Source organism: Drosophila virilis, unplaced genomic scaffold (genome assembly GCF_030788295.1).
Source record: "Drosophila virilis strain 15010-1051.87 unplaced genomic scaffold, Dvir_AGI_RSII-ME tig00001590, whole genome shotgun sequence".
NCBI lineage: Eukaryota > Metazoa > Arthropoda > Insecta > Diptera > Drosophilidae > Drosophila > Drosophila virilis.
In genome coordinates, this window is record NW_027212847.1 from 337711 (window position 1) to 362382 (window position 24672).

A 24672-nucleotide genomic window follows, 5' to 3' on the forward strand; every position below is an offset into this window, starting at 1 on the left:
GCCTCTCACTTGTAACTTGACTACCCATAGGAGGTTTAAGAATACATGTAGGACGTTTAGAAGTTTGACATCAACGATCGTTGAGTAGTATCTTCGAAGGAGTAAAATGCATGTTTAGAATGATACACAACTCCACGTATTTTGGGTTGTCGGGAGGCTTAGGTTACTCAGGTTCTGACATTTCTGACCGCATGTACAAGACTGATGCCTTGCCTGCATTTACGTATTTGATTGTTTTTTCCGTCATTATTAAGTGATTAGGTGGTTATTAGTATATACTTGGCTTTTGTGTTAATACACAAGTACATATTGTAACGAACTGTCTACAAAGGGGTCCTTGTTCTGACAGGACAGAAAGGAAGGAAGATGCATACAATAGAATTGAATAAATGTGATGCAGTGATTGAAGAAGAGCCAAGATATTAAAGTCCTTCTTTCTGTACCAGCTCTGCCATGTAGAACTCTAACTGTACCCTATACATACATGTGTCGCTGGTTGCTAAACATGTCAAAAAAGTTGTATGTATGTTTATCAGCTAAGCGTACAACGAAGGTGCTTACGCCGGTTGTGCCTTACTGACAACTCGAGTCCATCGATGTTAACAGGCCTGTTGACGTATATGATGATTTGCTTAATGTACATGAAGTTATGAATGGGCAGATTGTTTTCAGGTTAAATGTTGTAAGCGGCGCAAGAAATAAAGTAGATCGAAATTAAAAATAAGTTTAATTTAGTATATACAAAAATAATAATTTTAATCATTACTAAAAATTTTTCCGCATCGTATCCCGTAGCAAGACATATGGTGACCGTGCTCTTAGTTGGAGCAAGTTATTATGCTTCGCAACTAGACTTGCCCTTTCGAAACGTAAAGTGCTTGCTGAATTAAGGACTGCCAAGCTGCATGGGGAGGAGCATATATACATATGAGGAGCACAGTTAAACTAATAAATGCCGAGTTTGGTCAAGGTTTGCTTTTTATAAACAAAAATGTTTTTTATACCCTGAACCCATTAAAAATGGTTATAAGGGTATATTGAATATGTGCAATATCCATATGTATGTATCAGGCAGAAGGAAGCATCTCCGACCCCATAAAGTATATATATTCTTGATCAGCATCAATAGCCGAGTCGATATAGCCATGTCCGTCTGTCCGTCCGTCCGTATGTATGAACGCAAGGATCTCAGAACCTTTAAGAGCTAGAGACTTGAAATTTTAGATGTAGGTGCTCCTAGCTCCCGCGCAGATCGAGTTTGTTTCCGATAATCGATAACTTACTCCGTTTTCAAGCAATCGATAAAAATCGATATCGATATAAAATTTCGATATCCTGTTTTTTGAGCAATTTTGGTAAATAATAAGAGCTATAGTCACCAAACTTGACATATAGCTTCTAAAATAGAATATATATATGCATTTGATGTTGGAATAAGAGGGTTCAGGGTATCCCCTAGTCGGGAGCTCCCGACTAGAACCTCTTACTTGTTACAATAACTTAATTTTCGACCGATCGTTACAATGGCAGCTGTATGATACAGTTGTCCGATCCTGCTGGTTTTGACAAATGTACTGCGTGCAGGGTTTCATAAAGATAGCTTTAAAACTGAGAGAATAGTTTGCGTAGAAACTGACAGACGGACATGGCTGTATCGACTCGGCTGGTGACACTGATGAAGCATATATATATATTCTTTATGGGAACGGAGATGCCTCCTTTTATGCGTTACACATTTCATGACAATATTATATTACCATCTGCAAGGGTATACAATTTATAAAGGCTGGAATAAGGGTGGAAAATATTCTATGCTTCCCAAATGTCTTTTGTGTGGATTTAGTCCTAACCACTTTCAACTCATATCTTCGAGCAGATGTACAGACTGTTTTTGTTTTACGAGGGCCTTATTTGTATTTTGCAATTCGAAATTTCCTTTGATTACAATTTGCGGTATTTCAAATGCACAAGGTCTGGCTCAAAAATTCGTTTCAATGTCAGAAAGAATCCTTGAGTATTCATCGGTTCTTGGTAATGATACGGCACCCTCACGAAGTAAATGTAAATTTTTCAGCAGTAAGCCTATGGTCCACGCCATATTGGAAATAAAGGCAGTGAGTTCACGGCTTTTAAACTTTTTTCCATTCTTCCAAGTATATAAGCGCTACACCCAAGCTAAAATTCTTTACTGAATTGAGAAAGAAACATTTAGAAAAGCGGTCTATAACAATATATATATCAATATATCCTTTTTTCGTGCGTAGGAAGGGTCCTATAAAATCACTAAATGATCTTTGGAATGGCCTTCCACTTGTAACTTGACTACCCATAGGAGGTTTAAGAATACACGTGGGATGTTTAAAAGTATGACATAATTCGCATTTCCCTATATAATTTCGCTTAGTTTTTTGGTCCTTCACATCCATTGCTCTAATACCGCAACTACGCCATACAGAGATGCGTCACATTGTACGATAAAGGGTTGTTCAAAATAAGGATTTATTAAGAAGTAAGAGCAGAGTTTTATTTCCTCAAATGAAATTTAGTCATTTGTATTCAACTTTTAGGGTTTACTGCCAAGCAGTTCTGTGAGATGAAAGATGGAGGTTGAATACTGATGAAAATAAATCTTTGGTACCATCCAATTAACCCCAAAAATCTTCTTAGCTGGATCTGAGTTTGATGCGGAAATTTCGAGACTGCTCAAATTTTTTCGGGAGTAATTCGCAAAGTACCCTCGCCCACTACGTATCCAAAGAAGTCTACGTTTTAAGGCAAATTTGACTTTTCTTAATGTTAATAGTCCGTTCTGTTTTATGCAGTTGAGTGGCAACCTCAGCAAGGTGCAACCAATGTTTCTCAAAAGTATTTGATAATGCCAACAGATCGTCTATATATACTAAGACGCGTGACTTTAACTGATATGATGTGACTTGGACCATAAGTTGACACATCCTTCGGGGGGCGTTTGTTAATCCAAATGCCATTCTCTTAAATTGATATACGGGACAATTTGGAACTGTAAATGTAAATATTATTTTCGAGATGCAATAAACATGTGGTAGTCGACAAAGCAATCCATCCAAATTGCCATTGAATATGAATCTTTTATGGTGACGGCATTTAATTTACGCGCATCTAAGCAAAATATAACCATGCCAGGTTTAATTATCAGTGAAACCGGATATGACCAGGGCGACGATGGGGCCCTTTCAATAACATTTAACACTATCATGCGATCAATCTCCACTCATAAAACTTTTTCTTTAGCTAGAGATAGAGGATAAAATCGGTTTCAAAAAATGGATACTTTCGTGAAACTATTCAACCCACGTAGTTGTGGATGTTTTCCTAGGATATACACACTTCTTAGAGTGATTAATTTTTGAATTATCCAAATAATATTCTTCTAAACGTATATGCAGTGGTCTAAAGGGAGTTCACTTTGTGGTGCGTTGTAAGTGCGGTGATATTATTAGAAATAGCGCGGCATAATTTTTTATTCCGAGATTAATGATGAGCATCCCTTCGGAGGCCGACGAAGATCCGATGCTGAGTTTTCCGAAGCTGGCGTGCATTTTTACTCACTTGGGCTTGTATGTGTTTGGTGCACAGCACCCATAACAGAACACTTGACGCACATTTTCGTGATATCTATGACCTAGCTGGTCGCAATTTCAGCATTTTCGTTTATCTATAGAGCGTATTGCACAGATCTCTTCGACATCCTAAGGCTCTAAGTCGCAAGACTCTTTATCTTTAACATGTTTAAGCGAGTAAATTGTTTCGATCGGCGACCACTTATAAATTCATCATGCTTGTGACATTCTCTTCTCAGAATGACCAGGTTGGAGTATCTACACGTAACAGCTCATGTTGTAATTTTGACGTTAAATTGTGTCTATCTTATATCATATCGCTCTCAGACATAGGCTCTCTTAAAGCATCATCTATGACTAGCATTGCGTCTAGAAAATTTGTCAAAGGATATATTGTCCCTGCTTACGCTGCCGCATAGCATTCTTGATATCTCGATTAGAACCCTGATCTTGATATCTTTTTCATGAGCTAAACCAACTCATATTTTCTGAGGCCCGATGGACTCGCCAGTAGAGGGTTAAAGCAGAACCCATAAACAGTAGATTTGTGAATTGATAGAACAGCTCAAAGTTTCCGTTAAGGCAATGCGAAGTTAAACAATTTACCCTATAAATAAAATCTTCAATGTTAATATCCTTTGCCTTTGGCTTGATCAAAAGTGTGTGTAATTCTAGGAAAGCTAACGCGAACATTATTTGAACGAGCACGCGTGGGAATCTCAGTGCCTCGTTCAAGTTGAGAATCTTCCCGGACATCGGAAGAGGATAAATTCGAATTTCCTGGAATCTGGCTGATTTGCTCTGTCACGTTTGCAATCATAGTAGCCTTATACCCTTCCAAGGATATTAAAATAACCTCCTGAATTTTCTCTTTTGACGGGAACTTTTATATGAAAGTTGAGTTTTTTGGTTTGAGCGTACATTATAAACTTGTGGGTTATTTCGAGTATTTGCTGTCGAATTAGGTTTACCTTAATGTGGTCTAGTAATCAAAGTTCTTGGATCCATAACCGAAGATTCTCTCTTCACACTTGAGAACGATTCGGAGTTTTGAGTGTCAATGTCACCAACTCCTACACCCACGCCTGCGTAACGCTCACACAAGAGCACCCCCCCCCCCCCCCCCCCCCCCTCCCCTTTTATTTTTCCAACACGATGGACTAGCTAACTTCGCTTGATATGGTGACGCAAGGAAGATCAGTGGATCCAAGCTGACGTAAACAACATAAAGGCTCTCCTAGAATCGATTACCCAGCTTGTAGGCAAAGATAAAGTTTTCTCATAGGAAGAGACAGCAATGTCCGGGTCATGTTGCTCGACAAAACAAGTTATTCGGCACTAAAAGCGCATCTCGACCAGCACAACATGAGATATCATACATTTCAACCCCGCGATGACCGAGCATATAGTTTAGTTATTAAAGGACTTCATCATTCGACGGATAAGGACGAGATTTAGAAAGCATTGGCTGAACAAGGTCACAACGTGAGAGACCTCCACCACGCCATTAGCCGCAATACGAAAATGCCAACATCTGTCTTTCTCGTTAGCCTGGAGCCAACTAGCAACAACAATGAGGCATTCAGAATAAAACGTTTATACAGTTTGGTGGTAACAATCGAGCCTCCTTTAAAATTCAGTGATTTGACTCAATGCTACCGCTGTCAAGGGTTTGGGCATACCCAAAGATATTGCCGTCTTGAATATAGATGCGTCAAGTGTGGCGATAAGCACAGCATAGCAGACTGCACTAAAAGTAAAGAGGAACCAGCGTAGTGTGTACACTGTGGAGGCGACCATGCTGCTTCATATAAAGGCTGCGCCGTTTATAAAACGGTCAAGGCGCAGGCGTTTCCTAATGCTTTTCGTCACCCAAATGTCACAGCCAGGCGTACTTTAGGAGCTCCATCTGCTAAAATCGACCCACAAGTCAGCTTCTCGGAAGCACTTAGAGGAGGAAATAATAATTCACAAAGCCAACCCCGCCAATCTGAGCAGTCAGCAGCAGGAGCTATGGAAACAATAGTTACTCGATTGGAGTTGATGATGGCAAAAATGGTGAAGAAATTATTTAGCAAAAATAACGCAAGTGCAAGCCACTACTGTTGGTAAACAATCCAAGTAAGGCTTAACCTCACCATCTGGAATGTCTTGTGAAGACCACCAACACAGATATACTCCTAATATCAGAAACTCACTTCTCCCAAAGATCGTACTTCTCCATCAAAGGCTTTGATACTATTTACACCAACCACCCAAACGGTAGAGCCCGTGGTGGAGCTGCAGTGCTCATCAAACAAGGAATACAATATATTGAACAAGATTGGGTGCAGTGTGCCCAGCCCGTTTGGCGACCTTACAATTGCGGCTGTGTATCTCCCACCCAGATATAACGTAACGGATAACGAGCTTAGTCATCTTTCGGAAAGCCTTGGCCCCAGGTTTATAATTGGTGGCGATTTCAATGCCAAACATTCCTGGTGGGGCTCGCGTACCAACAACCCCAAAGGCCAAGCTCTTTACGGTTGCATTCAGAAAAAAGCACTTTGCTGTCACACACCTAATGAGCCCACATACTGGCTCATGGATCTGCGCAAGGTTCCTGACATACTGCACATTGGTCTCTCCAAAGGTATAGCTTCCAATAAAATAGAGTGCAGTGTCAACTTATAGAACTTATTCTCCGATCACACCGCTGTAACACTACATATCAATACTGTCGAGACAAAAGCGGCGCAAGTAGCAACCCTAACCCAGGAAATTCACAATGCTGCAGAGATATCTACCCCGAGAAACAGAGACCTTTATCTTTGGACTCCTGAGGTAGCTGCTCTCGTTGCGGAAATTAGGCGACTCAGGCGTTCTTGGTTTTCTACCCGCAGCCCATGGGATAAAAACCTCCTCAGCAGAGCTACAAAACGTCTAAAGGAGCTACTACAAAGCTTATGGAAGTGCGCCTTTGATAGGTTCCTCGAGGATCTCGAACCGGGAGAACCATTAAATCGCTTATGGCATGTCACACGCCATATTAAACGGCCTATTAGAAGGGCAGCTGTGGTTCGAAAAGCAAATGGGTACTGCTGCCGATCAGACCAAGAAGGAGCAGATGCCTTTGCAGAGCACCTTCATGACTCATTCACGCCGTTTGATCGCTGCTCATTGACGGACAAAGCGGACACTATCCGCTTCTTAGAGCTACTAAGTGTGGGTAACATACGGATCGCATCAGCATCCCTGGACGAGATTGAGTATGAGGTTGCTCTACTCAACGCAAAAACGGCGCCTGGATATAGGATAGTAGAGCCATAGGATAGTAGAGCGAAAAATGCAGGCATTCGTAGAAAAAAAGTACTGCTCTGCGGTCATGCTCGACGTGAAGTAAGCCTTTGATAGAGTCTGGCACCCCCGTCTACTGCATAAGCTTATGGCAAACTTACGATCATCCTACTTCCAATTCCTTAAATGCTACAATTTCTGCAGACAGTTTTACACTATGTGTGGTGATGCTAGTAAATCTATAAAGAACATCAGAGCCGGTGTCCCACAAGGAAGCGTTCTGGGACCTCGGTTATGCACGGTGAACACAGCCGACATGCCTGTCTACCCGGATCAGAGCCTCTCGGTCTTCACGTACGGGAATAATACTGTTTTTCTAACAACAGCCAACACACCACAGTATGCGTCCTCCATTATGTAGTGTCAATAGGACTCCCTGGACAGCTGGCTGAAAAGGTGGAACATCGCGATCAACCAAGAGAAGTCCACACATACAACCTTCACCTTGCGTAAAGGGGACTGTCCTCTAGTTATCCTAGATGGAATACAGATTCCGGAGAGCACAACGCCCAATTATCATCACACTCGACAAACGGCTGATATGGCGCGAACATGCTGTGCGCAAAAGAAAGCAGACAGAAAACAAGCTGAAAAAAATATTATTGGCTGATCGGCAGGTAGTCCAAATTGAAACTTCGCGTCAAGATTTTAATCCACAAATCTATTATGAAGCCAACATGGACTTACCGCCAGCAAAAGCAACCTCAGCATTATTTAGCGGATTTAAAATAAACTCTGCGGATTTTATCAAACGCGCATATTTACCATGAAAATAAGGTAATCCACAGCCAGCAAAAAATTCCTTGAGTTAAAGATGTTATTACCAAGCTGAGTAATCGCTACATCGCCAGACTAGGCAACCACCCAAATAATCTTGCCATTGGTCTATTAAGCACCAGCTCAACAACAAGACAGATCAATAGAAGACACCCACTTGACCTCCCTCAAAGAGTCTAACTCCACACATTCCACTGCTCCCCTACACTAAACAGACACATAGATACACGCAATACATAACTTCTAACGTCCGGAGAAAACATTTAATTATTGCCCAAAAAGGGGCAGATTTTAAATAAATAAAAAATTGGTAATGTTAAAAAAAAAAACAAAACACTTGAGAACGACAACAAACTTGCTCACATTAACATCAATCGAAGTTAAAAGACAAGACCTATGCAATTTGTGCTTGCACTTAGGTTCTTTAAACTCCATTTCAGTACACGTATCAGTACATATAGAGCACCGCACCGTATCTTTGGTCGGTATGGCGACTACGTCTTCAACGCTACGCCTAAATGACATTTTACAGAACATTTTTGGTATTTTAAACATATTCTTATATATGAACTAGCTAACGGAATTTATTCGGTAATTAATATGCCAGTTACAAAAATTATCATTAATACGGGTCTTATCCTTTTAGCATACCACAAATGAAAAGCATGTTTTAAAGATACTAAACTGAAACTACAATAAATAATCAATAAGCTATTCGGGTCTTAACGCCTGTCGAATTAATCCAACATTCACAGTTTCGATTTTATTTAGGCGATATAAGATTTTAAAAGTCATTACCTGTTATAGCACCAATGTCTTATCAGTTGGCAGGAGTTATCTATCTCGTTAATTAACATACCCCGATCATTCGATTTCATTCGATCGTCTGTTGTGAGCTAATCGGGTTTGATGTGAAGCAGCGTGAAGTTGACTCACTAAGACTCTTATTAAGAAATACTTTCTAATTTGTGCTTCGACCATAATTAATTAAATAAACAATACAATAAAGTGTCAAATACAGAGTTGATGGTGTATTCGTTTAAAGAGCTGACTGACACAAGAGCAGGATATTGGAAAAGTTGTAAAAGTTGTTATATGCTGCTTAAAAGTTGTAGAGTTGTTATAAGTGGCTATAAGCATTAAGTTGAATAATCCGACTTCTGTGAGCATATCAGCAAACACGAGCATACCAGCAACTCGAAGTCGCGCCCCAACGTCGCCATTTGTAGTTACTTGTGTGGTATATACAAAAAAGGCGCAAAATTGAGAAAACGCCACTAAAAAAGCAGAGTATGAAAATTGAAAATACAAAACAAAGAGACAGAAGAGTAAAGTTATATCCGAATGGAAACAAGATGGTAGATGTCGGACCTGAAATGTCATATACAGGAGAAAATGAGATTACAAATGCTAAGAAGAACAGTGAAAAAAACAGTGTTGATTCAAGAATTTAACAATGCTATGTCGGAGACGCGGCTGTCAAAAGTCATACTAAAAACGGTCTTGACAAGAAACGAGTAAAAATATGCAATGTATCTATGTAAATCCTTCAGAGCCTTAAAAGAACAACAGCAAAGGACAAATGACAGTAAAGTGCGCTAGGCGGTAAAAAATAATATTACTTTAACTGAGGCTCAGGCGAACACTAGCGCGAAATTGTACGGCTGAAATAAAAAAAAATACGGATAAATGACATTGAAGTTGACTATCTCGATGATACAGGATCAGATGTGAAAAGCATTAGAAAAGTGGAACTTTTTAAAAGCACATCTATGCTGCGCGGTCTTGGCCATATTACAACTAAGCCCATGGGATGCTGTAATACAAAAGTTCTTGTTGACAAGTTGCAAGCGAACCAGAAGTTTTTAGTCGTCCCCAGTGCTCAGATCGATTACGATACTCTGTTGGGGCATTACTTGATCAAAAAGATTCGTTTGTTCGCCGTTATGCAATGATATACATTATTAGAGCCAGACGCTGATCCGATGCGGATAGATGACTCTGCTCACATCTATAATGTCACCAAATAGTCAGCTTTTGTAGTTAAACAACATGGTTTTGGTGGATTATTTCCCTGTGCCGAACATGGATGAGATATTGAAGAAGCTGCAGCGGGCTCAGTGGTTCACCATAATGAACCTTGAAAATGGGGCTTTCCATGAGCACATTGCAAAATAAGCAAGGCAAGAGTTTAATAAAGCGCATTTCGATTTTAAAAGAGAAGCCGGCAGCGGTCAGTTTTTTGCTGCGCCTAAGGACATTAAATCAGTACAAGCTCTTTTGGGGATCACCGGCTTTTTCAGAAAATTCATTCCAGGACTTGCACAAGTGGTCACGAATCTACCTAGGAAAGAAGTGGGGTTCAACTTTGGCGAGGCAGAGCAACAGTCGGTGCAAAGCTTAAAAAAATTACTTGTAATCGAGCATGTATTAGATATTTATTCATGTGTTGCGTCAACGGAACTATACACGGATGAGTCCAAGGAGGGATTCGGAGCTGTGATACTAAAGCAGTTTGATTGAAGTTTCCACCGGGACTATTATTGGAGCAGAAAAACTACAGAATCAAAGTCTAAGCGTCACAGTTACTACTTAGAGGTCAAAGCAACACACCTCGAACTTTAGAAGTTTCGACGCTTTCTTGGGGATCCAATTTAATCTTTCCACTGAATGTGTAGCGTTTAAGCTGACAACAATTAAAAAAATCATACTTACCGAGAGAATTTTTCCAGTGGATCCTGTATATGAAGGACTTCACATTGAAAGTCGTGCATCGTGCAGCGAAAAGCGTCTTCCACCATTTCTTTTACACCCATTTCCACCGAGAAATTATGGATTTTTCAAAAAGTAAGAAACACCACTCTAATGAATTTGAGCAAGTATCTTTGAAAATGAGTTTGTGGCCGATCCGAAGGTTAATAAAAAAGTCTCATACCAAGGTCGGTATTTTTCCATACTTGCGGGTGGTGTTTCCCGAAACCCCGTCTTACCGGTCAACTTCATCACGTTTCATACACATCTTTGAAAGTGCCACATTTTTACAAAATGTGTAAAATGCGCTTGTGCGTTTTCCCATAAAATAAAAACACTTCACACACTTTTCAAAAATTTGTCACATATTTAAATTCGACCCGAACATTTAGTTTTTTTGCGACGATTAATCGAGATTTCCGTTGATTTTGTGAAAAATGTGGAAGTATCATAACCATTAACAGCTGATATGTCAACGAAAGCAAGCGGCAACTTTAAATAAGAAATTAAAAATTTTAATAATTTCACAGTTTTTAGAATTTAAACATGGCGATATGTGGAAAAGAGTACCAATAATGGAGCCCTTACTTCGAGACCGCTTTATTTGAGTTTTGGAAGACAAACTTTGCGGCGCTTATGTAAATTAAAAAACTACATCAGCTGTTAATTTAAAGAAGCGATCCGACAACCGGTGGGACATCAACATGTGAAATTTGAAAATGTAACATTTCTTAAGCCAGGCTACAATCAATTGTTTGCAAATAGAATGAGCAAAACAAGGCAAAAAAAAAAAAAATTGTTAAACTTGATCAATTCTTTGTGTGTTCGCTAATGATCATTAAAAAGCAAAAAGCTCTCGGGTCAGAAAATGTTGTATGTATGATTTTCGGCTGATAATACAATTTGGGGGGTGCGCTTACATATTTAACGTTATATATGCATTTATGCATCGATGTCAGCAGGCCTGTTGACGTATATGGTGAATTGCTAACTGTGCATAAAGTTATGAATGAGCACATTGTTTTTTTTCCTTTTCTAGGTTTTGTCAAGGCCTAAGCCTCCATGACGATATTATGAATCTTAGTGACTCATGACTGGCCTTAGGTACGATAGTGTTGGCAATATCTATCTTCAGACCAGCAGCACTCCGAAAATATGTCACGGATTTTCCGATGATGCCAAAATTGCAACGGTCTTAAGGGTACACGAGAGGCCACTGCGAAAAAAGTCACCTTAAGACAGAGTTTCGACGATATACTTTTAAATACCTTATATTAAGATTATGTCCGCTAAGAATACATTTTTCCACTTTTGTGACGAAAATATATATACGAGCGCCCGAGACATAGATAAATTAAATTGGGGCACACTAGATATGGAATAGACGCAGGCATCCCAAAATGTAATGCGCACGAGTGGCTTAATGACACATGCATAAAAGCTGTTCAATGCATATCAGCAAAAAAGTTTTCTAATGCACAATCTTATCATATCGTATGTTGTTGATTGCTCAGCATGAAAGCTTGTGTGGATTCTAATTACAGTCGTGGCGGGAATAGTGCGTATAGCGCGCATTCATTAATTTTAATTTTATATTTAAACAATACGCACCCTCACAATATTTTTTAATATTTTGAGATTTTACCTTTGCCTTGCTCCGCTGCGTATTTCTGCATCCTTCAGGACTTTCGCTACTCCGACGAAGTTGGTGGCGTTGTCGCTGTAGGCTTTCTGAGGGAGACCTCGTCTGCCGGTGAGCCTTTTATATATGGATAGAAAACAGTCAGTGGAAAGATCAGCAACAAGTTCCAGGTGAACCGCCTTAGACGCGAAACAAGCAAAGGTGGCTTCATAAGTTTTGATTGGGGCTCTCCCTCGAGTCTTAAGGCTCACATAAAATGAGCCACAGAATTCTTCACCAGAAATTAAGAATGGGCAAACTTCACGCAGTCGTTCACCTGGTAAATTGCCCATAATTTGGCCTTGCAGTTTTGGCTTGTATCGGTAGCAGTGCACGCATCCCTGAACAATTTTGTTGCAAGTAATTATAAGCCAGATTTGCTGTCGTAGAATTGAAACCATAACTTTAACGCCGTCATGGTAATTATTTTAGTTCCATAAGTTTCGAAGAAACAATTCGACGAAATGAGATTTTCGAGACAGCAGTATGGGAAATTAAGCATCATATGGAATGGGTGCCTTTAGAAATCTTCCACCAACTTGAATGATTTTGAACTTTGATTCATTTTCCCCAATTTCATTTACGAATAGTTTCAAACATTGAAGATGAGGTGCTAAGGTTTTGATTTTTCTAGTTGAACCAGTTCGTGACCAAGCTCAGCAATTTGCACCACTTGTTGTACCAATTTCAAAAAGGCGAGTCGCAGCTCCTGTGGTAATAAAACTGATTCGCGACTACGTTTTTCGCTTGACGAAAACGGTTGATGTATGCCATAATACGCACCAATTTAGTGAACGACGAGTACCGTTCGATCAGAGTCAAGATTTCATTAGATTTCTGCAATGCTGCGGAATGTACTGTCACTATCTTCTTGTTCTCAGATGATTGCATTTCTAGTGATATTTCAAATTGATGAAGTTGTGGCCATTCACTTGAGACTTTTCCTAAGGACCTTTAAACCAGAGCGGACAAACCAAATCGTCTACATCTGTGCACCTAGAATCAAGATCAGCTGGATTCGCTTCTGACGGCACATGGCGCCAGTGAACACCAACAGAAAGTTCTTGTATGTCTGCTACTCTCTTGGCTACAAAACTTGCTAATGAGCTGGGGTCTCTTTAAAGCTAGTAAAGGGTGACTTGAGAGTCTAACCAAAAATTAACGCTCTCCATTCTGGTATCTCGATTGGAAAAAATATCGAGGAATGGAAATTTTATGTAATTCTAATAAGGATTGTTCAAATTTTTCCCAGGTTGGGTGTAGACTTATGGAATTAGCCTCGTCCCAATCCAACTCCAATCCGCCACAAGTATTGAGCAAAATTTTTGCTCTAGCTATCAAAGGACAATAATCCTAACGGATAAAACAATCGAGATGCAACTAAGAGAATATTGCGCTTAGTTGGCTTGAATGAATTAAACAAGTTCTGGGGAGAGTAATTGAGCGCATCAGTTTTGGGATTCCACCTCATTCCAAGAGTTTTAACAGATGGCAGCGGATCAAGTTCTGGCGACTTTTCTTCACTACTTCCACAAACGTTTGTAGTTTGTGGCCCGTTTGGCTTACTTGAAACCTCCATGTTTTAATAATTTCCAGCTGTTAGCATATCATCCACATAAAAATTGTTTTTGATGAAGGGAGAAGCAATTCAGTGAGATTCTGCGTAGAGTTCTGCTAGTTCAAATAAGCAATGTATGGCCAAAAAGAGAGCGGAGGCAGTGCCATGAGTCACAGTGTTGAGTTAAAACGTCTGTAAACTTTCTGATTTATATTGCCTCCATAGAACTAACTGACATCCTTAGCGATGATGTCTTAGATGTCTACCTGACGATACATTTTTGAAATGTCAGCTGTTAAAACATACTTATGCAACCGAAACCGGGCAATGGTTAAATATAACCCCCTCTGAATATTTGGACCTACCATCAAAGTCTCTTTTAGTGAGATTAACGTTGACGAAGCGCAATTTGGTGGTTCTACTATCAGTACGCATGACGCATTAATGGGGAATGTAATAATGTAGTCCTGGAGAAGTTGACGTAAGCGGTGACATATGTCCAAGGTCACGATATTTTTCCATAAAATCGTTATACATATTTCGCAGTACGTCATCCTTTTCGTGTCCGCGCTCTAAAGCCAAAAACCGACGCTAAGCTGTCTCAAAGGATAATTTCAATACTTTTGGACTCGTTTTAAATGCAATTTGACCTCAAATCTGCCATATTCCAACCTACGCACATCATCTTTAAAATTTCGTTCACTTCTCTGGGATCTGTTTTAATTCCCAAAATCGTTGTATTAGTGTGTCGAGAGAACTTGTGTCACTATCAGTTGCGACAGAGTTATCTTGTGCTTGCAATGATGTGCTTTGCGAATATTTTCCTGACACAATCTGAATCCTTGGATGTTCAGGAAACAGCTTTATTTGACCAACACACAGGTGGTCGAAAAACTTTTCGTTTTTTGTGGAATCGGGGGGTCGGCCAGTTCAATATTTGGAGGTATATTCCACTGTGAGGAGTGAATCTTCTGATCAGGTTGGTATATAGAGATAGAACTCAGAATCCAAAAATCAGAATTCAAACGCGATTGAACCGATGTATGGACTTTGTGTTTGATGCTCGAAGCAGTGGCTCCCACTGTGACAATTTTCAAGTCTGCATCTTCACGACGTAGTCGTAAGAGTTATGCTTAGTCCCCTGACATACAATTTACTTGCGATCAGGAATCTAAAAGCGCTCTCGCGGGCTGGAAATGTCCAAATTTATCTTTTAACTTTACTACAGCTGTGGCTAGGATTACCTGTACTTGCACTAAGAACGTGACTTACATAAGCCTGTTGCTGTTGAGAAGCTGTGGCGGAAGTAGATGCTTGCATTTGCGAATTCTCGCTCTAATACCCGTGAAGTACAGTGTGGTGTGGCTTTGAACACACTCGACATTTCGATCCTCTACATATTTTTTTTCAGTTTGCACCTGTTTTAAACAGTTGATGCAGTTGTGTTGCTTTACAACATCCAAAGCGTTGAGTAATAGGTAGAGCGGTAAACGATTGACAGTTTGCGAGACTATAAGCGACTGAACAATAGCTGCATTTGGAACCTGTACCCTTAGAGCACGAAAACGATGACTTGATGTGTCCCTTATTAACCTCTTGTCTTGGTTTCGTTTTGCCCATAGTTGACTCTTCGGCGGCTAAATGTTGATAGTGCCGATTCCATTTAGCAGCGCAATCTGACCAAGATGGCAAACTATCAAGCTGTTCTTCAGTCGAGATTTTGTTACCTGGTCTACCTTTGACATTGCCAATGGCAATCTATGATTTGATTTGCCTTTACTGTTCCTAAGGCCTCATCAGACAAGCAAGAAATTAAATGGTTAAATTTCTCGACTTTGGGCAGTGTGGAATCATTGTGCACCAGACTTTCAAAACGACAAGTAAGGTTTTTGAATTCTGAATGGTTTCCACCATACTTTGGCAACAGCACTTTGGGTAACTGTGACATATGATGTTGACTGAATGACGCTGATAAATCGTGATGACTGGGACTTTCTACATTCTTTAGTCTTCAGTCCACATTGTTGTATTTGATTTCTTGTATTTGATGAAATGAAGTTACTTTTTCTTCAAACGCGGTCCTTAACCGCTTAATATTTCCTAGAACTTTATCATGCTTTTGCAAAGTCACTATTAATTTCGAACTACATTTTAGCTTCTTTAGTATTTCCATCAAAAAGCGCGGACATTTTGCACAATTTAATTTAGAACAAGTAAGCGGTTCTAGTCGGGAGCTCCCGACTAGGGAATACCCTGAACCCTCTTATTCCAGCCCCAAATAAATTAAAATAAACAAGAAAGGAGTTCTAGTCGGGAGCTCCCGACTAGGGGATACCCTGAACCCTCTTCTTCCAACATCAAATGCATATATATATTCTATTTTTTATTTCTTATTATTTACCAAAATTGCCCAAAAAGCAGAATATCGATACAGATTTTTATCGATTGCTTGGAAACGGAGTAAGTTATCGATTATCTGAAACAAATCTGCGCGAGCACTATGAGCATCTACATCTAAAATTTCAAGTCTTTAGCTCCTTTAGGCTCTGAGATCCTTGCGTTCATACATACGGACAGACAGCCAGACAGACAGACGGACATGGCTAGATCGACTCGTCTATTGGTGCTGATCAAGAATATATATACTTTATGAGGTCGGAGATGCTTCTTTCTGCCTGTTACATACATTTGGATATTGCACAAATATAATATACCCTTATACCCATTTTTCATGGGTTCTGGGTATAAAAAGGATGGAAAAATAAGGAAGTGTGTTGACTACCGTGGGCTAAATAAAAAAACCGTTCGAGACAATTTCCCGTTGCCTCTACTAGAGTATTGTTTAGAGTACTTGAAAGGAAAGACAGTGTGCTCTGCGATAGATTTAAAAAGTGGGTTTTACCATGTAGGGATGGACGGGGAATCGATTAAGTACACTTCTTTTGTTACTCCTGATGGTCAATTTGAATATCATGGGATGCCGTTTGGCGTTAAAAATGGGTCAGCTGTATTTCAAGGATTCATTTCCGATGCGTTAAAGGATATGGCAAGGGCCAGACAAATCGTTGTGTATATGGATTATATTATTTTGTCACTCACACCATTTAGGAACACCAAATAATTTTAACCGAACTGTCAGACCGCCAGGTAGGGTATAACCACTAACCAAACAACATATAGACTAGACATGAGTACTAGAAGTAGACACAAAATGTATCGGTGGCATCTGGTCCAAACTCGCGAGTAAGGAAGTAAGATATACATATGATGTATTTTTGAACCGCTTACTCTACAGGAAAGTGCTTGGCGCACTCTCGTCCATATGATTTGTGCGATAGAACGACAACGCTGTTAACTTTTATCTCGCTCGCACTTACTCTCAGCTCTCAATGCTCTCTCTATGTTAAGGGATCGTTTCAATGTGTGTGTGTGTGTATTTGTCCGACAAGCAAAACTGCGCACAAATTCAATTTTTCCCAAAAGCTGAGGCTTTTCTACCCTTTCGAAGGCACGGCTAATATGAAATAGAGAAAGGGTTTGCCACGTCGATGCGAAATTCTTGCATTTTAGCTCGCTATCGTTGGTAAGGGTACCCAAGCGTTGCCATGTGCGCATTTAGAATATTTTGGACTCGCTATACACGCATACTTGCATATTTTGTGTATGAATAGAAGCATTTATGCGCTTGTGTGCCTGTTGCTTGCCTGCCTGCCTGTCCCCGATGCAAATTTAACAGGATTTTAGGATTTCTGATTTTGGACCTCTACACACAGACGCACACATACAAATGTTTGTGAATGGGCTGATCATGGGCGCAAACAAAAAAAGCAGATTTCTACAGAAACGAATTAATTATTTGGGATATAATGTTAGTGCTTAGGTTTATTTTCCTATTTTCGAAAGTTTGTTCCGAACTTTTCGCGTTTAGCGAAACCCCTTACTGAGTTATTAAAGAGAAGTGGCCGTTTTCCGATATCACAGAACGAGCTTGTGACACTGAGATCTGCCCTTGCTACTCCACCTGTGCTATCCATATTTAATCCCACTGCGTGTGTGCCTTCATTTTGTTCGATACAACAGATGCAAGCAGTTAAAAGAAATGGGCGAAGAAAAAAACGGTGACGAGACGAGAGAGATATGTATTTTGCATGCGCATTTAGTTGTTTTTGTTTTGTTTTTTTTTTTCCCCTTTCTTCTTTCTTATTTTCATCTTTTTCTTTATGTGCGACAAGGCAATAACAATTAAAAAAGTGAAATGGAACCTCTTTTTCCATCGCATTTTCACTCATTTAATTCGCTTTCTTCCGTTGCAATACTGTGCGTCCGAGTTCTACGTGTCCGCACTCACTCACACATACATATTCGACACAAACATAGTGTTTTTTTGCCATTCATGCAGCTCTCTACTATATATCATTATTTTACTATGGTATGTTTGTCAAGAGTGCTTCCGACTGTTTAATACCCTAGGTTCATCTGCAGGCTGCCGCAAATCCACATGTGTACACACACCAGGCAAAGCGTACTGTATATCGTAGAGCAGTTCGATATTGCCTTCAGTGCACTAGGGTTATCGTAACCACAAATGCCTTAGAGCAAGCTGAACAGTAATATTAAATGCCGAGATTGCTCTCACGGATGTTGTGACGAACCCTTTATTAATTACTCACTCAACACACGGCTACGTGCTGTGTGTTCGCGTCAATCGTTCAACTTCCACAGGTTTCGCTCTTTGCCTCCAAGTAGAGGCGGTGTTCTTCCAGAAAGGTGATTTGCAGCTGATTAGCGATCCTTGGTTGCAACGACCGGTGGCTGTTACATTTAAAACTAACCTTACAACGTATAATTCATATAATTTGGCTCATTGCCCCTAGCTTTAATAAATTCAAATGTTTCCTTGCTTTTACTTTAATTATAATTAATACAACTAAGCTTATCTACTATAATTATGATTTTGATATATTAATATTTCCGAGCATTATTTTACAGTAATATTTTCGAACTCTTTTTTATAAATTTTATAAAAAATAACTGTAATTAACTCTTATTTACCCAACATTGTTTTCTTTAAAGGTTTTCTTGTATATTTCTTTCTGATGGCCGCTTTTTCTTGGATGAATATTACATGTTTCGACATATGGAAGACTTTTGGGTAAGGAAATTTATTTTAAATAATTTCCCCACTTTAATTCATTTACAAACATCAACAATCGCAATTTATTTGGAACTGCTCTTCGACGAAATTCCTCTATCAAGAGGGAGTCATGGAACTATTTATAGCAGCATATTGCATACGATATCAAGCGTGAACCACCACTCGGCTAGAGGGTACAACTAGAAACTGCTTCCGTCTAGTCTTATCTCATATATCATAATTTGCGTCTATATAGCTTCTGTTCAATGTGTACCCTTTAAGCAAGGATATACTCCCAAGGTTGCCTCGAAAAATTACATCAATAAAGTTTTTGAAGTGCTGATGCATATAAATCTATTTGCGTTGACATGTTTGTTATCCCATATAGTAATAAATCCCCATATCTACAGTTTGAAATGGTTTTTAAGAATACATACCAGCTTACAACTGACTAAACATTTTGTAGTCTACCATAGCACCGTATATCCCTTGCTAATAACTCAAGCCCGACCAGTGTAATTTTGGCTTGACCGCGACAGATTCAACAGATAAGTCACAAATCATGTGCTGCGTTTGTAAATTTCTTCGCTGGATTAGGCAGATTTTGCATGCTTTTGGATTTCATACTGTGATCGTATTATACGCATCGTCAGCTGATACAGCTGATATATGCATGTGTATGACTTATTATCGAATGTCGCTCATACCCCATGTGGAAAAATCATTTAGTTATTAAAAACGAATTTAGGTTAAAGATCTTGACTTTTTGGTATATCTTCTCTCTTTTTTCGAATGTTCTGGTCGGTACCACCACAGCTCGTTGTTTACTAATGCGAGTGGTGGTATGGGCCAGAATTATGATATCTGCATCACAATCAATGGCCCACGCCAACCGAACCCAAGTAAGAGCAACGCGCGATTAAAGTAAGCCTCCCTCCCATGGCTACCGCATTCCCCTTGATTGTGAATTGTCTAATTTAGACAGTTCTCTCTATAGTTTCGCTTAAGTGTGCCGCAAATTGGTCATAAACGGATTACAAGCAATCGTACTTGGCTTGCGTGGCCACAAGACCACTGATTGATGTTGTCTTGGCCGACAGCTTTGTTAAATATCTCGTATTAGTGTTCTACCACAATGTCCTTATTTGATCTCGCCTGACTTTGAGAGTGAGCAGGGACACGTTTCTTGTGATAGTATTGTTTGCTAAAAATACCCTACAGGTTTTCGGACAAATCTGGTGGTACCCTCGGCCTTGAGTTTTCCAAGGACCACTCTTTGCGAAGTTAGAGGTTGCTTTGAATCTCTGAGTCGTTTTTGGATTTTTTAATCACTACCAATACATAATTGGGTGAGATGTGAACAAAAATTTGATTATACCCGTCCAAAAAATGTCTCCGAATATTGTTAATCATTATTTATTAGCACATTCCTTTATATTTATTTTGCTTATAATTTTCATTAATTCCTAATTGATGAGGCATGCGGATGATGCATTCTTACAATATTTAACAGTTATTGTTCGTGAATTATTGAGACCCAAGAAATACCTATGCTTTCTTGATTTGCTCGTAGTCCTGGTACTTTGAGAGTTTGGTTTTCCACTATTTTATCACTGTTGCGAGTAGAATTTCCCAAGTCGCTGAAAGATGTGTTCAATATATTCTTATGTAGAACTTATAAAATACGTTTGATGCAAATCGGACACAGCTTAAAATTCACACAAAAATTCTTTAAAATGCACTTTCTTCCAAAGGAGTTTAGATTTTACGAAATATATGAAACAAGTCTCAAATGATTTTTTATTTATATCCTTGGAAGTAAATATGAGGGCGACCCCCATTTCCACCAAGGGACGGATTTACCAAAAAGAACAAAGCACTGTTCAAGCGAATTGGAACAAATTTCTTTGAAAATGAGTTTGGGGATGGTAAACAAAAAAGTTTCATACAAACAGCTTTCACGATTTTTCCACACAAGCGGGTGGAATTTCCCGACACCCCGTAACGTGCACCTACATCACAAAAGGTAACTACACTTTCAGCTTCGTAGCCCATAAAGTTTGGGCTGTGCCTTGATCTCCAATCGGTTAGTCAGTCAGTCAGGACAAACTGTTTTATTTATAGAGATAATGTTATGTATGAGAGGGCACACATGCAAATGAATATGCACAGTAATTTTAGTTTAAACAAGGTTCTAGTCGGGAGCTCCCGACTAGGGGATACCCTGAACCCTCTTCTTCCAACATCACATGCATATATATATATATTATATTTTAGAAGCTATTTGTCTAGTTTAGTGACTCTAGCTCTTATTATTTACCAAAAATTGCCTAAAAAAACAGGATATCGATATCGATTTTTATCGATTGCTTGGAAACGGAGTAAGTTATCGATTATCGGAACCTCGATCTGCGCGGGCACTGGGAGCACTTACATTTAAAATTTCAAGTCTCTAGCTCTTATAGGTTCAGAGATTCTTGCGTTCATACATACGGACGGACGGACAGACAAACGGGCATGGCTAGATCGACATGGCTATTGATGCTGACTAAGAATATATACACTTTATGGGGTGGGAGGTGGATGCTTCCTTGTGCCTGTTACATACATTTGCACAAATACATAATACATATTTTATCCATATTCAATGGGTATAGGGAAGAATAAAACCAATTAAAAAAACAGGACATATACACTGCAGAGAAAACAATGTAATCGCAATTGCAATGCTGTTAAAAGAATTTAATGCAGACGCTTGTGAATGTGTGTATACACATATTTACAGAAACTCTTGCGCTTTGTAATAGCTGCCGCTGACACGTGGCACGTATTTAATAGCTTTTGTGTTACTTTACCGGTCTTGATGACATTTTTAACAGTATAATTTATTGTACTATAGAATATAGAATTGCATAAAAATTGGGGCTTAAATTGGTTTATTTACTTTATATATACATAGCTATGTGGTGGTGGCCGGAATGTGGTCATAGCTACAAAATGAAAGGTACTGGATATATACAATGTACTATTTTAGAATCTTTATATTTATCTCAAGCTTTAATAACTTACGAGATTGGCTCAAAAAGTACGAATTCAATATCGTTTTTTCAACGAGTACTTACTGCGCGGGCACTAAGAGGACCTACGTACCAAATTTCAAGTATCTGTTCTGCGATTCTTGCGTTCATACAGACAGAAGGACATGGCTATATCAAATTAGCTATTGATGTTTATCAAGATTATATATATTTTATGGGGTCTGATATACTTCCTTCTGACTGTTACAGGCATTTACACAAATACATTATAATCCTTTAACCCCTTTATTTTAGTGTTAGGGTATAACAAGTAAGAGTGCTCTAGTTGAGAGTACATTACTAATTCCTTGGAATAAACATATTTAATTTATATGGACTTATACATAGAATCCTAATTTGCGCTATCCTGAACACTGACAGAGATACACTGTGGTAACTATACACTGTTTCGAGTGTGCTAGCGCAAATTTTCTCACTCGAGAGTTTCGAAAATGCCTAATCAATGTGCAAGTCACAATTTGTAGTGAGTGTCTTTAAATCCAGAAAATGAGCCAGCCGTTGTAAAGGTCCCTATATCCATCAAACTTGCTCAAACATAAATTGGTATCTCATAATGCAACCGTCCCTTTAAAATGAATGTTGCTTAAATAAATCCTCATTTTCTCTTTTGAAGAATCCTAGCGGTTATGAAGGAATTTTGTAAGCAACTAATAACACTACAGACTTTTAACAAATAATGGCATACACTTTGTACACTTTGAGAATTTCATCTATAAAGCGATTTAAGTGCTGGCTGCATCAAAATCTATTAAGATCAGCATGACTGTTGCTCCATTAACTAATCCATGGCAAGCATCTACAGCAACCGTAATCATATACTTTGCAGTGGTATTTAGTAGAAGAGACACACATAATCCCTGTGTTTCGGGAGACCTAAAGCTAACGGTTTGTAAAATTCTCTGTCTACAAGCTACAGTTAAATGTGTTGTTTTATCATAAGCACTAGAAATAAATTGATAATTCGGAATTAAGTTTAGCTTTATCGTGCTATAATTATGTGTCCCCAAAGGTGTACTAAGTAGATGGCTAAATTACTGACAAGTGCTGACAAATCCGGGATTGGACAAAACTAATATCATCGACTTTCATGTTGTATAGGAGCTACTTGCGCGGGGTACAAATTTCAGTCTCACCAGGGCCAGAATGTTACAAGTCATTTATCAGTTCGCTAGGATAGTGGGTTTAGAGGGGGAGGATTTTTTACAGGCATGAAGTACACACACTCCCAGGATTGCTCACACGAGCGACGAGCTAAGTCTCGACGCACACATACAGCCGGGATTGCTCACGCAGGCGACGTGACTATGCGAACTAGTCCCTCAGTTTTAAAGCTATCTTAATGAAACTTTGCAGAACTCCCTCTTTCTGTTGCACGCAGCACATATGTGAAAACCAGCTGGATCGGACCACTATATCATATAGCTGCCATAGGAACGATCGGTGAAAATTAAGTTTTTGTATGAAAAAACATTTTGTTTATCAAGATATCTTGACCAAACTCGGCATTTATTAGTTTTACTTTACTCCTCATATATATGCAAAATCCTATTAAGATCGGACCACTATATCATATAGCTGCCATAGGAACGATCGGTCGAAAATTAAGTTTTTGTATGAAAAAACCTTTGTTTTTCAAGATATCTTGACCAAACTCGGCATTTATTAGTTTTACTTTACTCTTTATATATGTGCAAAATCCTATTAATATCGGACAGCTATATCATATAGCTGCCATAGGATCGATCGGTCGAAAATTAAATTTTTGTATGAAAAAACATTTTGTTTTTCAAGATATCTTGACCAAAGTCGGCACTTATTATTTTTCTCTACTCCTCATATATATGCAAAATCCTATTAAAATCGGACCACTATATCATATAGCTGCCATAGGATCGAACGGTCGAAAATTAAATTTTTGTATGAAAAAACATTTTGTTTTTCAAGATATATTGACCAAACTCGGCATTTATTAGTTTTACTTTACTCTTCATATATGTGCAAAATCCTATTAATATCGGACCGCTATATCATATAGCTGCCATAAGAATGATCGGTCGAAAATTAAGTTTTTGGATGAAAAAACATTTTCTTTTTCAAGATATCTTGACCAAACTCGGCATTTACTATTTTCCCGGTACTTCTTAGATAGGGGCAAAGCACTATGAGCATTATGAAAAGGTTGGGTCTGTAAGGGTATTAGATCTTTGGCGTGCCGAAGATAGCCCTTCTTTCTCGTTATATTTTATATTTTTAAACTTTTAGCATTATCTGCAAACAGAGCTTGTTTCCGACCATACTAAAGCTATCGTATATAGTTATTCTCCCTGAGAGAGTAAATGTGACGTTGAAAACTATAGAGATATTTCCATATTATTCACTATTGCTAAAACCTTTGAAATTATCGTAACAACTCAACTGGAAAATTTATGCAGCTCTATTATTTAACTCCCCCAGCATGGGTTCTTGATATATATCATCTCCATTGATGGCTGTAAGAAAAAGATTGCCGACTGACTTTATTTAGACTTAGTAAGGCTTCCGATTCCGTTAATCAGTCTGTACTACCTTACAAACTTATAATTCTTGGCTTCCTAGCCAATCTTTTCGGAAGAATCTCAGAGTGTTTGATATTATTCTTAATATACTTATTTACGTAATCATAGGATTCATAATGACATTCCCTCAATATTGTCTCACTCTCGAGAAGTAATGACTGCTAATGATGACACAATCTGACA

At 38.9% G+C, this 24672-nt stretch overlaps 1 protein-coding gene across 3 annotated transcripts in view; it reads left to right on the forward strand.

Moving 5' to 3' along the window:
• mthl15 (methuselah-like 15) overlaps positions 1–24672 on the forward strand; it is a 144834-nt gene that overhangs the window by 104389 nt on the left and 15773 nt on the right. For all 3 annotated transcript variants that reach the window (XR_001449655.3, XM_032433288.2, XM_015168321.3), the window contains one exon: positions 18776–18854. Coding sequence is in view for 2 of the 3 variants with exons in the window: in XM_032433288.2 (XP_032289179.1) it covers positions 18776–18854 (79 nt within the window). In the remaining variant the exon portion in view is untranslated. The remainder of the gene's footprint in view (positions 1–18775; positions 18855–24672) is intronic.